Source organism: Euwallacea similis, chromosome 13 (assembly GCF_039881205.1).
Source record: "Euwallacea similis isolate ESF13 chromosome 13, ESF131.1, whole genome shotgun sequence".
NCBI lineage: Eukaryota > Metazoa > Arthropoda > Insecta > Coleoptera > Curculionidae > Euwallacea > Euwallacea similis.
Window position 1 is genome coordinate 400931 of NC_089621.1, and position 15714 is coordinate 416644.

Here is a 15714-nt window from a genome sequence, read left to right on the forward strand (position 1 = left end):
AGTCCCCCGATAGTGCCTGGCGAATGCGTCAGCTTTTTGCTGGTCTGTGTACAGTTGATGTCCGTTTTCGTGGATGTATGCTGTGATATTATTCGATTTGTATCGGGACAGTTTTTTTATTTTCTGCCAGTACGATTTGCCTCTGTCGCTTTCTATCTCTTGGCAAGCTTTCAGCCATTTGTCCTGTCTGTATTCGTAAATTAGAGCCTTGATATTTCTGTTGAGTTTGTTTAACGTACGTTTTAGTTCATTGTCCTGTAATATTGTATACTGTCTGTATAAGTCTCTTTTCTGTTTGATTAGCCTCAGAATGAACCTCGGCAATGCGTGCTGATGGAAGCTTTTTTTTAACAGTGGTGTGTATTTTTCGACAGCCTGCGTTAGTTGTTGTTGAATCGTCTCAATGGTTATATCGCCTGTTTGTATAAAATTGTGTATGAATTGTTTTACTTTGTCTAAGTCTGTTCTCTGTAGATTAAGTTTTTTGTTTGGTTCTATGTTAGTCAGTGGAGTTTGCTCAATGTCAAGTTCAAAGGTCATTCCTAGATGGTCCGACCCAAGCTCGTTTGTCAATTTCACGTTGTTGATGTTTATGTCAAGGTTTTTCGTGTGTAGAAAAACGTCAGGTGTAGAGTCCGGGTTGTCAGGCATTAAAAACGTTGGTGGAGTTTCAACTTTCACAAAGTCAGAATTTCCGAGGAATGTTTCAAGCTGTCTGGTTTTATTATTGTTCATGTTTAAGTCTCCAATGATAATTGAATATTTATAGAGGCATGCCTTGGTCAGTATTGTCTGTTCGATTGGTGAAAAGGGATGGATATATACGAGGAAGATGTGGATTTTGTCGTCTAAGAAAGGGATAGTGAAGTGGATGCAGTCGTTGAGTCTGTTGTTAAGTGTTGGTGGGTTGGCCTTTCCAAGTTTGATCTTGGGATTTGCTAGGACGGTTGCCCCTCCCCTAGCATTGTTTATAATGTTGCCGTGTCTACATATATATTGCCAGTCTCTGTAGCGTGGTGTTTGTCCAGTCTTTGTCTTGGTTTCAACAAACAGACAGCAGTCAATGTCGTTGCGTTCTATGTAATTGTATATTAAGTGTTTCTTGTTGTTCAGTCCATTGATGTTGCTGTATATTATTGTGAAGGCTACAGATTTGTGATGGTCTGTCTTAGTTGTTCCTGTGGTTCGGTATGGGAGCTGCGGTTAGGTTCTAGGATATCAAGCATTAAAATATACATATAACTTCCGAAAAACACAACCGAGGTGTCAACTTTGAAGTCCTCAATAAATTGTTTTTTCAATTTCTTTAAGAGTTCATCTCGGTTGATGTTATTTGATTTGTTAATTTGATGTTTGTACTTATTGATTATATAGTCGTGTGTGGTTAACGGAGAGTGAATTCTGCTTTGTTCTTTGATTGGTTGTGACACCTCGGTTGTTGTTCTGTTAATACACTTGATTTTCACATTAGGTATTCCCTCGATTGGTGCGGTTGGTCTTTTCGGGCACTTTCTGCTCCATGCTGCGTGTTCTTCTGAGTTGCAAGCGATGCATTTTGGCGGCAGGGGAGATTTGCATGTTGAGGTTGAGTGGGGGCCTTGACATTTAGTACACTTTATAGGTTGCTTGCAGTCTTCGGTACGATGTGAATATTGGTTGCATTTGCTGCATGGGGCAGGCACCGGTGGTGGCGGTTTGCTCTCCACCACCCTGAACACACGGCCCAGAAATTGGACCGTTCGACCATTCATCAGTTTCTCATATGTTGCTAGGTCTCCAGTAATTAGTCTAATCATATATGTCGGGGTGTTTCTGGCACGTGAGATTATTCTTTTGCAGAATCTTATTTTGGTCAACCCAATTTTTTCTAGATTTTGGCGGAATAAGTCATCGCTGATTTCGAGGTCCACTCCGGTCACAACGGCTGAGTAGGTGGGTCTTAAAAGGGGGTTGGCCGTTGAATTTGATGTGTTGAGGGTGGAATTTGGTGAAGAGGTGAGATTGAATGACGACACGGTTCCGCTGTTAGTCAGCGTCATCAGGCCGTTTGTTGTTGTTTTCTCGTCATTTGTTTTGATACGGAAAGTTTTTTCAAGTTTGATAATTATGTCTTGATTTCCCGGAACCAGCTCCTCCCATCTGAGGGCGAACTCCAGTCTCGAGATTGTTGTCTTTAAGTACACCGTGAATGTGTGTGATTTGTTGATAAGTGGTTTTTTTTCCCGTGACCTCAATTGTTGTTTTTGTTTTAGGTGATGTTAGTGTTGTTTCTGAGGTTGTTGGTGTTGATGTTGTATCCATATTATTGGTTTCGGCAGTGGTTTGTCTCTCGAGAGCTGGTCTTTTCGTTTCAACTCGAGGAGTGGTTGACGTAGTGGGTGCGGATTTTGGTTTCCTTCCACGTTTTTTCGCTCTAGGCACCTGAAAAGGCCCCTCCCGAGAGCCCTGATCCGATTCGGATTCAAAGGAACTCCCGGGGTCCATGATCCTTGAAGGAGAGCGCGAATATCTCGTTTATATCTATGCGTTTTACGGGTTGGGTTTTTAACTCGACCGCACGACGCGATAAGCTTGTTTATGTTTAGGCACTGCTATCAAGCGATACGTCCGATCCGTGCGAATCAGCCCAATAAACTCCTAAATGTCTTATTTTATTATATTTTATGAACTGTTAGAAATGATTTCCATTTTTTTCTAAGAACAAGTACGATTGAAGTTCAAACTCGTCGCGAACGTTTTGAAATGTTTGAAATGAAATAGTTCTACATTCTTGACTAACCCTTTGTTGGAGTTGTTCTATTGAGTCTGGTTGGGTTTTAAACACTACCGATTTCAAATGTTCGCATAAAAAGAAATCAAATAGTGTCAGATCTGGACATTTAGGTGGCCATTAAGTAGGTGTTTTCCTTCCAATCTACTTTCCCGGATAATCGTTATCCAACCACTCTTTTACTAAACGTACATAATAAAGAAATTCTTTCTCTTGTTGGAAGTACAGCAAATATTCATTTAAAGTAAGATTTACATTGGCGTTCGTTTGGTTTTCCACTTTATGAATTATAAGAGGCTCTGGAGTTATAACTAATATCTCAGCATAAACTTCACTATTTAGATTTCCATCTATGAAGAGAGGACCAATGACAATATCATCCAATATGCCCGCTCAAGCGTTTATTTTTTCAAGATGTTGGGTATGTCCTTTTCTAACTACGTGAGGATAAAAGTTGTTCCAGTGATGGCAATTTTATTTGTTGACTTTGCCAGTTAAGTAGAAAATGCATTAATCACTAAAGCAAATGTTTTTTATTGACTAAGGTTGAGCAATAATTCTATTAATCATAATTTCGCAAAACTCAATATGTCTGTTGGGGTCGTCATTTTTTAATCCTTGGGTAATTTGTAGCTTGTATGGAAAAAATTTATGAAGCTTAAATACTTTTCTGGTTGATTCAGGAGACACTCGTTACGTTTGCAACTTCACAAAGTGACATAGATAAAGTCATTGTAAATGGGCTAACAACGTCTGATTGACCTTATTGGGTAACCTTAGTTCATTCCTTTTCTTATTACAAACAGATCCAGTTTCTTCAAATTTAGCCACTAGCTCTCCGATGTACTTGTGCCCAACGTTCTTTCCTGGATATTAAATGTGACAACGGACCTTGCAAAGCAACGATTTTCTGCTCCATAGATGAAGATCGTTTCGACGCGTTCTGCAATGGTGTAAATCATTTTAAGGGGTAGTTACAACACGAGTAACCATAGTGAGGAACAATTGAAATCTATTGAAATTTTTAATGGAATTACTCGTGCTGATTTAAATACTTTTTGCTCATAAAACAATTCGGCAAATTAATTAATGAATATCGCATTATTGAAAATAACAACTGCATTTATTACTTCTAAATAATATTAGAAATGAGGAAAATGAGGCAACAAAGAAGGTTTGAGCATACTTGAAAATTTCAAATGTTTCTTGTTTTGTCGCAACAAAATGTAAATAAACGAAGGAAATTTGAATTTAGTTTTGCATTAACTTACAATGGAATAGATTTTAAGCGTTTTGTTGAATTGTGAAGGGAATTATTTAAATTTCGACAAAAAAAGGATGGTATTTATCTAGAATTTCATAAAGATATAAAAAATTACATAAAAACTGGGGGTTGCTATTTAACATTTTAAGGGTAGGTACCCTGGGGCTCAGGGAGTTGAATGTAATATAACAACAAATAGCTCAAAAGTTAATCCTCTCGATGCCTAATTTGTCGTGTTTTGCCAAATTTTCATAATGTCAACAGTTAAACAAATATTAAATGCTGTTCGTTTTCAAATTATCACCCTATAAATTAGAAATACCTTGAGAAACTCATGCTAAGGCTTACCTTTTGGATAGGCCTTTTTTCTGGAAAATACGATATTGGAACACTAAATTAAGTGATTAAAATCAAACCTCACACCGGTTGTCATTGTTAACAATATGAATAAAAGGCATTTTTATTTGTTTCAGGCTCAAAATCGGCGAATGCGCACAGTGACCAACTTGTTCCTGCTCAATTTAGCCGTATCGGATCTTCTACTTGGAGTCCTCTGTATGCCAGTTACTCTCATTGGCACCCTTTTAAGGGATTTTGTTTTTGGAGAAACTATGTGCAAACTTATACAGTTTTTCCAGGGTGAGTATGGAATAACAGTTGAGACAAACGACCAAATTCACAAATAATTTGTGTGAGTATATAGAAAGGTGAATTTAGATTCATGTCGTACTCACAATTAATTTCAACTAGGAATTTGCATCTCTCGTTTTAAAATTAATTGTGGTTGTCAAAATTTAGAGAAATTTCTCAACTTGTCTCAACAACAACAACAACCAGGTGTAATTTTAAAAACTTACCATCTCTCAGATTTCTAGAAGTGCAAGTTAAGGTTAAAAATGCTGAAACACATTGATCCTAAATTGAAGGGGGAAGACACATAACATAAAAGTTCTCACCCCCAATCGACAATATCGTAGGGATGGCAACCCCGTCATTTCTTTAAATAGGAGGGTGGGTCAAGTATCATATCATTTTAAAAGTCTTCAAATTCTGTAAACAACTATGTTAAAATTTTGGTTCTTTTATTCAAATTTAGTTAAAAAAACTACTCATTCCATGAAATTATCAAAAGAAGAACAAACAAGAATGATCACTCGATGTTGAAAGGGAATTTATTAATTTCCAACTGGATGTTGCCTCTTCACATTATGTTTTACAGTTCGACAGTTTCTTGATAATAATTTTTCTGATAGATGGATTGGCAGAAGAAGAACAATCCAGTGGTCAGCTCGATCGCCCGATCTTACACTTCTTGATTTTTCCTTTAGAATACTTTAATAGCGCTCTTTTAAGCGTCTCCTGTGAAGGATCTTTAAGTAATAAATTGAAGAATTTTAGAAACCTACCGTAACATTCCGCAATAGATGTTTAAAGAAGTGCGACGAGAGTTTGAAGACCGTTTGAATTATTGCACGGAAAATAATGGAATGCATTTGGAACATCTCTTGAAAAATTGAGAATTATAAAAAAAATTGAATTAAAAAACTAAAATTTTCACAGCTGTTTAGAAAATTTGAAGACTTTTAAAACGATGTGTTACTTGACTCATGTTCCCTATTTTAAGAAATGAAGGGGTTACCTTCCCTGCGATATTGTCGATAGGGGGTAAAAATTTTTTCATTCTTCATCTTCCCTCTTTATTCTAAAGTCGACGTGTCTCAGCATTTTTATCTTTATTTTGCACTTCGAGAAATTAAGGGGGGCGACAAGTTTTTAGAATACACTTTAAATACACCCGGTGTAGTATTTAAAAGTAAATATGAAATGTATTAAATTTCTATAAAAAATATATTTCCCTCAAGAATGACGTCAAAGTTGCTTATAACAACAATGTAAGTACATACAAGCTTAACAAACTCATGTCATTTTGATGCAATGAACGTTCTACTTCCAAATATGATGACGCCGGGTTCAGTTCCCAGTCGAGTAATTATTTTTATTTTTCAAATTTTTTGGTCTTCAAAAAAAAATATCTATAAACTGGCTAAAAAGTCTTTTAACACAGTTACGCCTTCGTTTGGAGCTTATGCATTTACCTTGTTTATGGCCGATTACAAGCAACTAGGAGTACAAAAACAATCATTTACTGTTATTGAATTCTTTTGGCTGCATAAAATGAGAAAAATCCTTGAAAGGCGTCAGTAATTAATTAAGTGTACCTAATAAGCGTGTGTTAATTTGAAATTCTTAAACAATTCGGAATAATTGAACCTGACCTACTAAAGGGCTAAGAGATCATTCGATGGTTTTGAACTGAAATTGAAACTGTGGCCCATTTATCGTTGAAATTAATACTTCAAATGCGCGTTTTAAGCTTGCATCATCGCACCAGTGATTGAAAACGCTCCGAGCAATAGTAAATATTGGACTGTTTGCGCAAGTAATAGGGAATTAAAAACCTTTTTGCTTTGATATAGATCATTTAGACAAATATATGTTGATAGGAAATGTGGCACATGGAGGAGAGAGCCATAGAGTTTTTTAGGGTGAATTGAGTGGCTAAGTGGGGCAGAAAGTTTGCGGACTAATAAGAGAGTGATAACCAAGAAGTTTTGGATAAAATCTCTTTTTATTATGGTTTTTGAGTGGATACTTGAAAGTTTTTCTATTACTGCTGGAAACTTTGTACAGTTTATGTGGCCGAGGTCTTGGTTTCCTTCATTAGTTTCGGTACTAATATTATATTTTAACTATATAAAAATCAAATTTATTAATAAATCAGGAGTAAAACAACGCCGTGTTTACGTCGTTTCCTTGAATACTCCTTTTCTGTGACGCAGGAAGGACGACCTAATTTAAAAACAAGAAATGTCTTTCCAGGGAATAACAAAGCAAGGACATTTATTTTTATTAGCAAGGCTCAATAAGGGCCTCTTTTTTCTCCTGTGACTTGACTTTATTCAGCATTTTCACCTTAACGAAAACCTTTAATAGAATTCCCGACGCCCGCCCTTCATCGATTTGTATGGAAACACTCGAAAATCTGAAATGTCTATGTCAAGATTTAAAGAAATAATAAGTTCGTAGTCCCTAAGCCCTAAAACTACGATTTAAATTCAACGTCTGATGAGGAGGAAGTATAAGCCCTTAGGCGCGAACTGAACTTGTACTTCACACCCTCATTGAAGTTACGCAAGTTTCTAACGACGGGGAAATACCTACATAGAACCATATGCAGACTTCGGGTCCTTTTTGAGCAGTTCACTCTTCCGGTTGGAATGACGACTGAATTGCAAGGAATTAAGGACGGAATGTTGGCTTTCTTTTCAATTGAAATTTCATTTTTAAATAAATATAGCATCTCGTAAATGGATTCGTTCCTCACTTCACATCCGACGTTGTTCTGTCTCTAAAGGGTGAAGGATTTCATGTGTATCGGAAAAGTTGGAATTTCAACCGAGCAGATAAGGAGCTCCATAGAAACGGGAATATTGAAAATATGTTGAACGGTTGCAGTAATTTTTTGGAACGCCGCAGCCCCAAGTGGCGCAAACTTTCGGCCCTCCTGTGTCTGCCGAGAAAATTTCAGACAAGATTTACTGTTCCTAACCGTCTGAAGCATTCCACATTCTTAAAACATACCAAAGGTAGGTAATATAATGAAAACTTCCTGTGCGAATACCTGAGTTTAATTAATGGTCTTAGAGACCAGTCTTCGTTAGCCATTGTAGGAGATCGGTCCCTAACGCAGCCCAATAAAATGACGGTTTTCCTCTCAAGTTTGAACGCACTAATTACTAAACATAAATTGATTTGGTTTTAATTATGAGCCCTCAAAACCTGTTGAACGCCGAGTAAAACTTCATTCATATTTCCTATAGTAAACATTCTCCCCTAAACAGGTTGAGAGACGGGTAAAGTTGCGACATTAAAGCCGCAAAACAAACCTGATTGGCATAATAGGAAGTTAAATTGGATCCCGCCGAATTATGCAAATCCTCCAATGAAGCGAGGAATTCTCTTCCAAACTTATTAAATTTCCACCTTGAATATTTTGGAAATTTTTCCGTCGACTTAGAATCTCTAACGAAATTAAACTACCAGGAAAGCGCGTTGAAACTGGAATTTTTCCGGAATTATTTCAATAACTTTTATTTGTTCATTAATGCGAAATAGTCCCAAAAACCTGCCATTAAGCCCCACCAAACCCAACTTAAAACGGGTTAAAACGGCCACATGGAAGGAATACTAATGCGTTTTTTGTTTCCAATTTGTCAAACATAATAGCTTTATATTATCCCTTCACAGTGTTCCCATTTCAATTAGACCCTTTGTGGTCGTATTCATTCTCCATTGCTCAATATATCGATGTATATCACGAGAGAGGTACATTGATTCGAAAATTTTATAGCGTGTACTTACCATGAGAATCCGAATCATTCAAACAATATTTATTATTCCGTAGGGACGTTTGAATTAAAAGTATAGATTATTTGAAATAATGGAGAATGAAAAGCGGATTTATGGAGTTGATGCAATGTTAATTGGAGATTTAATTTGTATAGATAATTGGTGTACAATAGGAAGGCCCTAGAAATCGCTTGTTACGCCACTGAAAAGCGTCATTGCAGTTTTAGAAAAGCCTCACTAAAGAATATTCGTCCTTTAAAAACGACATTTTTTAGAGTTGGAACTGCGGTGTACCCGTAATTTCAGATCTACAGAGAAAAAAGTTCAAAAAGTCCCATTTTCGCATTTCATTTAACCCTTTAATGAACAATTTTTTTCATTTCGACCCAAAAAATTCTATTATACAAGGTGTCCGGAAATAACGTCGAAATATTTTGTGAGGCGATTCTAGAGATTAAAATGATTAAAAAAAAGTTGTATAAATATACTCCAAAAATTGCTTCTTAAAGAGGCTAAAATCTCTTAAAGGGGGAACTCTGAAAATGGTCTTTTGGCGATATTTTTGAAATGGTTTGTGCTAATATTATGAAATTCGGTATACTTTAACAAGCTGGAATGGGAAACTTTTGTGTTAATATTTGTAGGTTTTAGTTAGAGGCGTCACATACAGGGAGTCTCCTACGTAAATATTGTTCTAAATTTTTGGTATGTGACATTTCCCAATTTTTAAATTAAATTACTATTTTTTCCAGAAAAATGAGTTTTCATAAATCGACGCACGATTATATGGACATCGAAATACATCTTAATAAACATAGCACACATTCTTAATCAACTTTTTTTAAGCAGCAATTATAAGACTTTATTAAAAAAAAATGTTAAAAATGGTTTTGGTTCATCTCAATGCATCCTCTACTAGACCTATAAATATAATACAAAACGGAAATTTGTCCATAGAAGATCAAAGCTATCAATGTAGTTACTGTCAAAATGGAAATTTGTCCATAGAAGATCAAAGCTATCAATGTAGTTACTGTCAAAATGGAAATTTGTCCATAGAAGACCATAGTTGTCAATGTAGTTACTGTCAAACCGTGTCATTAGTGCCATTTCCTTGTTGACATTCTGACGAAGATTTTCAATTAACAACATTACAAATTTCAGACAATAGCATAGTTTGTAATAGCATTGAATATGTGGAATTTTGTACCTGGAAACTGCGATTTACAAACCGCATTGATTTCCTGTTGCCATTTGAAGAAAACTGCTGCAGAATAGCATCGAATGCTTGACGGATCTTACGGCAAATATGCTTTTAGTCAATCACAGTGCTTTGAGTGACTTAAAAAATTCAAAAGTGGCGATTTTGACGTGAGAAACGAAAAACGTGGAAGACCATCAAGAAAGCTTGAAGGCAGCGAATTGCAAACCTTATTGGATGAGGATGACGCTCAAATGCAATTATAACTCACAGATCAATTAAATGTAACACCAAAAGCGGTCTCCATACATTTGAGCCATGGAAAAGATTCAGAAGATGGGAAGATGGGTTCCACATGAACTGAATACACGACAGTAAGAAAGTCAAAAAACCACTTGTGAAATTCTGTTCGCAAGGTAGAAGACAAAGTCATTCCTCCATGGAATTGTAACTGGCGACAAAAAGCGTATATATTTCAAGAGTTTTAAACGCAAAAGATCATGGCTAACTCTAGGCGAATCATCGACATCGACTGCAAGGCGAAATCGCTATGGACAGACACCAATGCTCTGTGTTTGGTGGGATCAGAAGGGTGGGATCTATTATGAACTGCTAAAACGTGACGAAATCGTTAATACTGAATGCTACTGACAACAAATAATTGATTCGAATCAAGTTTTGCGCGAAAAATGAGCAGAATATCAAAAAGAGCAACCTTAATAATGCACCATCACACACAGCAAAGTGGTCAAACAAACGATTGGAGGCATTTAGTTGGGAAATACTTTCGCATGCAGCTCATTCATCAGACTTCGCTGCATCCGATTACTACTTATTTACATTGACGGGACACGCATTTGCTGACCAGCGTTTCACTTTTCACGAAAATGGCTAGATAACTAGTTTGCCTCAAAAAAGAAACAGTTTTCATGGCGTAGCATCCACAAATTGCCAGACAGGTGATAAAAATGTATAGCTAGCGATGAGCAATATTTCGAATCAAATATTTTTTTGCCATTTATATACAGTAAGCGTATATTTGCTGACAAAAAATTCCGATTTCATATTTACAAACCTGGTAAGTATTTTTTTTTAGAAGATCTTGCCTTGTCGAAAACACCAGGCTTATTTCTGATATAATCACAAAAAGTAATTACACACTTTTGCAGTTCCTCTATAGTGCCAATCGGCACAGCATAGACTAATTCCTTCAAGTACCCGCACAGAAAGTAATCCAGTGGATTTAAATCTGGAAAAAACGGTGGCCAATGCACTGATCCACCATATTGTATCAACCGTCTTGGATAAAACCGGTCCAAATACGCTTTTACATTGAGAGAGAAATGAGGCGAAGTTCCATCTTGCATAAAAAATATGCCATATCTCAACTGATATGGTACATCTTCTATTAAATCCAGTAAATCGTTTTCTAAAAAGTTTAAATGCTATCGTCTATTTAAATGATTGGGAAGAACACATGGTCCAATAAAAAAATCCCTGTTATTTCTGCTCAAATATTGACAGAAAACTTGTCTTGATACCCTGATTCGCAAAAATTAATGTGGATTTTCTTCAGCCCACATATGAATATTATGAAAATTGAAAATTCCATTGTGTGTGAACATAACTTCATCTGTAAAGTGAATGTTGTGAAAGAAACTTTCTTTCAAACCCAATTGTTTTCTTAACTATTCGCAAAACTGAATTCTTTGGAGCAAATCATCAGACTTTAAGACTTGAACTTGATGCAAATGTTATGGATAGAATGCATGCTCATTTAGAATTTCTCACAGAATACTTCTAAGAATGTCTTCTTGCACAGCTGTTCGTCTGACTCTTGAATCAGGGATTTTCGCTACATTTTATAACACTCGCTCTTCATTTTCAACAGTTCTAATGCTCTAGCTTTTTTCACAGTAATGTTTGGAAAACGAGAAAGATAATTTTTCCCATAATTTTGTACGAAGTTTTGTAAATGTTCCTGTACAAAGAAGTACTCTTCCAGGAAAAATCTTTACATATAATCTTCTCGCTTCACACATGTTCACATTCGCCTTCCCGTACATAAAATGCATATCCGCCATTTCTTCGAAGGAACCATGGTCCATTTTGCAGTTTAAAAATTATTAAATCTTACTATTAATTTTATTAACGTTTGCATAAGGCCGGTCGCATACTTACAGAACTTGTAAGCGACATGTTGTAGTCATTTTATCGTTTGATGTTGCCGAAATAAAAACTTGTACCTCGCACATCAGTATAATATTTCATGTTGTCGAATGAAGATGCAATAATATTGTCGTTATTAGTATTACGAAGAAAAAAGAAGAAAAATACTGGAAAATATTGGGTTCATCCATACAGGATCGGCCTTTGGAAGTTGATACAATTCGTATATGGAAAATTACAAGTTTAATGTATTTTTGAAGTGTAAAGAAAACAAATTGGTTGAAGAAAACAAAACAATCAATCAAAATAAACATTAAGCAACTTGATCGTATAAAGGTGCGCTGATGTACTCGTATCTATTACGTACGCAGTATAAAGTAGGTTAAATTTTTATTCGATTTACTTAAAAAGTATTTTTTGATACGATGTATATTTTTTTCCTATCAATTAAATGATACAAAAATAATTGTAAGGTGTTATTTGAAAAAAATGACTTTTTGAAAAATTTTAAATTTCAATAATTTTTTTCAAAAACTTTTTCAAATATTTTTCTTAATTCTTTAATTGTCTATGAAAATGTGTTCGTTTTGCAGTAATTTGAAATTTCCTTTCTATTTTTGCCAAAGAGTTTTGTAAATAATTGAGTTTTAGTAAAGCTCTACAAGTGTCGAAATTGTTGTAAAAATCAAAAAAATAAAAAACAGTTGATAATCGGTACTATGCTGTATTAAGAAACTTATGTTTATTTTCAACAAAAAACCCCTTTTCACTAAAAAAAACTGTTATGTTTCGTTTAAAAAAATTAAGTAAGGGGTCAGTTTCTGATGTAACCGGAAGTCAATGTTAGGTTTTTATTATCATTTAGTCAATTTTTACAATGTTAGGTTTTCCCGCAAAACAAAAATGCAAACTTCAAAAATACATTAAATTTGTAATTTTCCATATATGGATTGTGTCGGCTCCCAAAGGCGGACTCTCTATAGTACAGCCAATCTGCCTCGAAGTATATTTAATACTCGCAGTTGCATTGGTGAAGAAATTATTGTTTCAATTAAATTTCATTCGTTTTATCGAAAGTCGCCTGGAACATTATCAATACTCTTTGATAGAATTGGATATTCTATCAAAAAATTGGATACTAAATTTCGGGAAGCTATGACACCAAAGGAAAAATTAATCATTACATTGAGGTAAGAAGCAATTTAATTAAGTTTAATTTTCATAATCGTATTACAAAGTAGGTAAAAACTCATGATCGTTAGATGTATTTCGAGATCCTATAAGTGTGCTGATTTGACTTGCAGACGATTCGGTTTGGGAAATTTTTGACAACACCGAAGATAAACAAATTGAGTTGTTCCTTGGATTATATTTAAAATGTTCTGAATTTGTTGAAACTTGAAAAATCATTAATGATTGGTATTCTGTAAAGTATTTCAACGATAGTTTGTAGAATTTTTCGTTTAAGCTCAAGTTTTTGGGTGCTTCTCATTCGACGTAAATCGGGCAGAAGACTTTTAATAAATAGCAAATCAGCACGTTTTCATTTCTCCAATTGGCATTGCCTTTTAGAAGTAAAATAATCAATGACACATTTCTCCATCGGAAAATTTCTCTATCGCTTTTCCTCGTTCAAAAAATTTATTAAAGCTCTATCCCTTAAGGAATTTAATCAATCTAAAAAGAATCTTTAACTATAGATTGTCACGAGCTCGTCGAAGTGTTGAATGGGCACTTGGTATAATGGTATCGAAATTTAAAGTACAATAGAAAGGCCTATTTTATGTTCACTCGATAAAGTTGACGAAATTGCGAAGGCAATTTGCGTATCGCACAATTTTATAAGAAAAATGGATGAACGAATGTCAGAACTAACATTTGAGACGAACCGTGTATTATTACATGATAATAATAATAACAACTCATAACAAATATTATAAAGTTTTCACCCTGAAAATCAGCAAGCCACAAATGAAGATATAGTATTACGAGAGAGATTATATTTGTATGTAAAATCGGTTCTATGCGGCTTTATCTTGGCAGTTCAAACATTGTGTTTAATAAAATATACTAGATTTAATTGAAACACATTTGTAACATTCAGATGTACGAGGTGCTTCAATTTGGAGCGTTTTGACAGGTAAAACTTATTTCCTGACTGGACAGGAGAAAACTGATTTAGGCGCCACGGGCTCGATTTTTGAGAAATGTTTAACGTCAAAAACCGTTTCTCGATATCGTCACAGCCCACTAAGATGTAGAGAGTTTTTCGATTTTTGGCTATTTGGAAAATCGCCAATAACTTTCTTATTTATTAAAATATTTTAATTGCGTAAAAACATTATTATAGCACTTTTTTGAGAGGAATCTAACGAAGTGCTCAAATTTTTTCTGCTGTTCATCGTTTTCTTACAAATTGCTACAACTTCATTTTTTTAAATATAAATTATACGGCCATGGCTTAACAAAATAGACAATTTTAAACCATTTTGAACGATATATATATATATAACTCTAACATTTATTATCGAAAATGACGAAAATATGACGTACTAATTTTTTTGACATAAGTTGGCTATGGAATTTGCTGTCAAAACAATGAAGCAGCTATTCAATCTTTGGTTTTATAATCACTACTGTTTTATTAAAATTTATGTTGAGTTTTTTCTTGATATATTGACTCTTAGTAATTGGTATTTAATATTTAGTTAGAACGTATGAAAATTTAAAAAAATATGACATGTTAAAATATTATATTATTTTATATTATATTTATTACACAGAGTGTTTGGTACATCGATGCAAATATTTAAAGGGGTGATAAAGGGAGTCATGTTGAATTTATTTAACCCAACTTACCTATATACCAAGTGTTACAGTTTTTGTTATTTGATAATAGCGTTTTTAATATTTCGCGATTTAACCGTGCTTTTCTACTACTATTGAAGTATACAAGACCAACAAATCTTTTTATCACCAAACTGTACTAAACTTTTTTATTTTCCATGAGATAGTTGTTTAAATTAATTTAGCAGAAAGGTCTTAAATGGCTGTTACTTACCTAGAACTTAATAAACATGAAACTTTTAGATCGTGTAAAAGCAAACATTAAAATTCAATCGTGGATTTCGTCTAAATTCTTCGGTCAATTTTTTTCAAGTGGTAGTAAAATTCCTTGGGCAATGGTCTTTCAATCATCATAAAAAGTTTTACATTAAACGTTTTAAAAATTAGAACAATTACTCTTAATAAGCATGAGTACTCTCGAAACGTATTCGCCAAAACATAGGCCAGCTTTTGTTATCTAACTTAGAGAGTTAAGGAAAAGCAGATTTTTAGAAAATAGTCGATTTGTTGAAATATTGGAAGTAATGGTTAAAGAGGTCAGCAACAGAGTTCTTTCTAATTCAAACAGTCGATTTATATTTGATATTCAATACATCGAATCCTTTGCTATTAAAAAGTAAATCAAGGAAAGCCAAGTGCAAAATAAATGAATAATTGAAATTTTTATGACATATTTGACAATAATGAGTAGTTTATTTTCAAATCGATGATCTAAAAGTCAATTCAACCATTCATTTTTTATTAATTTTAAAGGATTGGAGAGAATTAACTTAGGTAAATAGTACACAATAATTATAAAAATAATATTCATAAATTCGTGTCAAACTGTACTTATTATGATATCATTTTCTAAGGAAGAATATGCGAACATCTTGTTTATGTATGGAAAAGCTAATGGTAATGCACCCAAAGCTCGGAGGCTATATCAGGAACGATGTCCCTATAGACGACTTCCTGATACCCGTCTATTTTCTAATACATATTGCCGTCTACACGAGCATGGAAATGTGTCTCATCGTGAACTTGGAATTACTAATTATTAGTACGCGGCCA

The 15714-nt window shown here is 34.5% G+C and overlaps 1 protein-coding gene across 1 annotated transcript in view; it reads left to right on the plus strand.

Moving 5' to 3' along the window:
- LOC136413243 (cholecystokinin receptor-like) overlaps nucleotides 1–15714 on the plus strand; it is a 237775-nt gene that overhangs the window by 120960 nt on the left and 101101 nt on the right. Inside the window, exon 3 of the mRNA XM_066396667.1 lies at nucleotides 4508–4673. Coding sequence (XP_066252764.1) covers nucleotides 4508–4673 — 166 coding nt within the window. The remainder of the gene's footprint in view (nucleotides 1–4507; nucleotides 4674–15714) is intronic.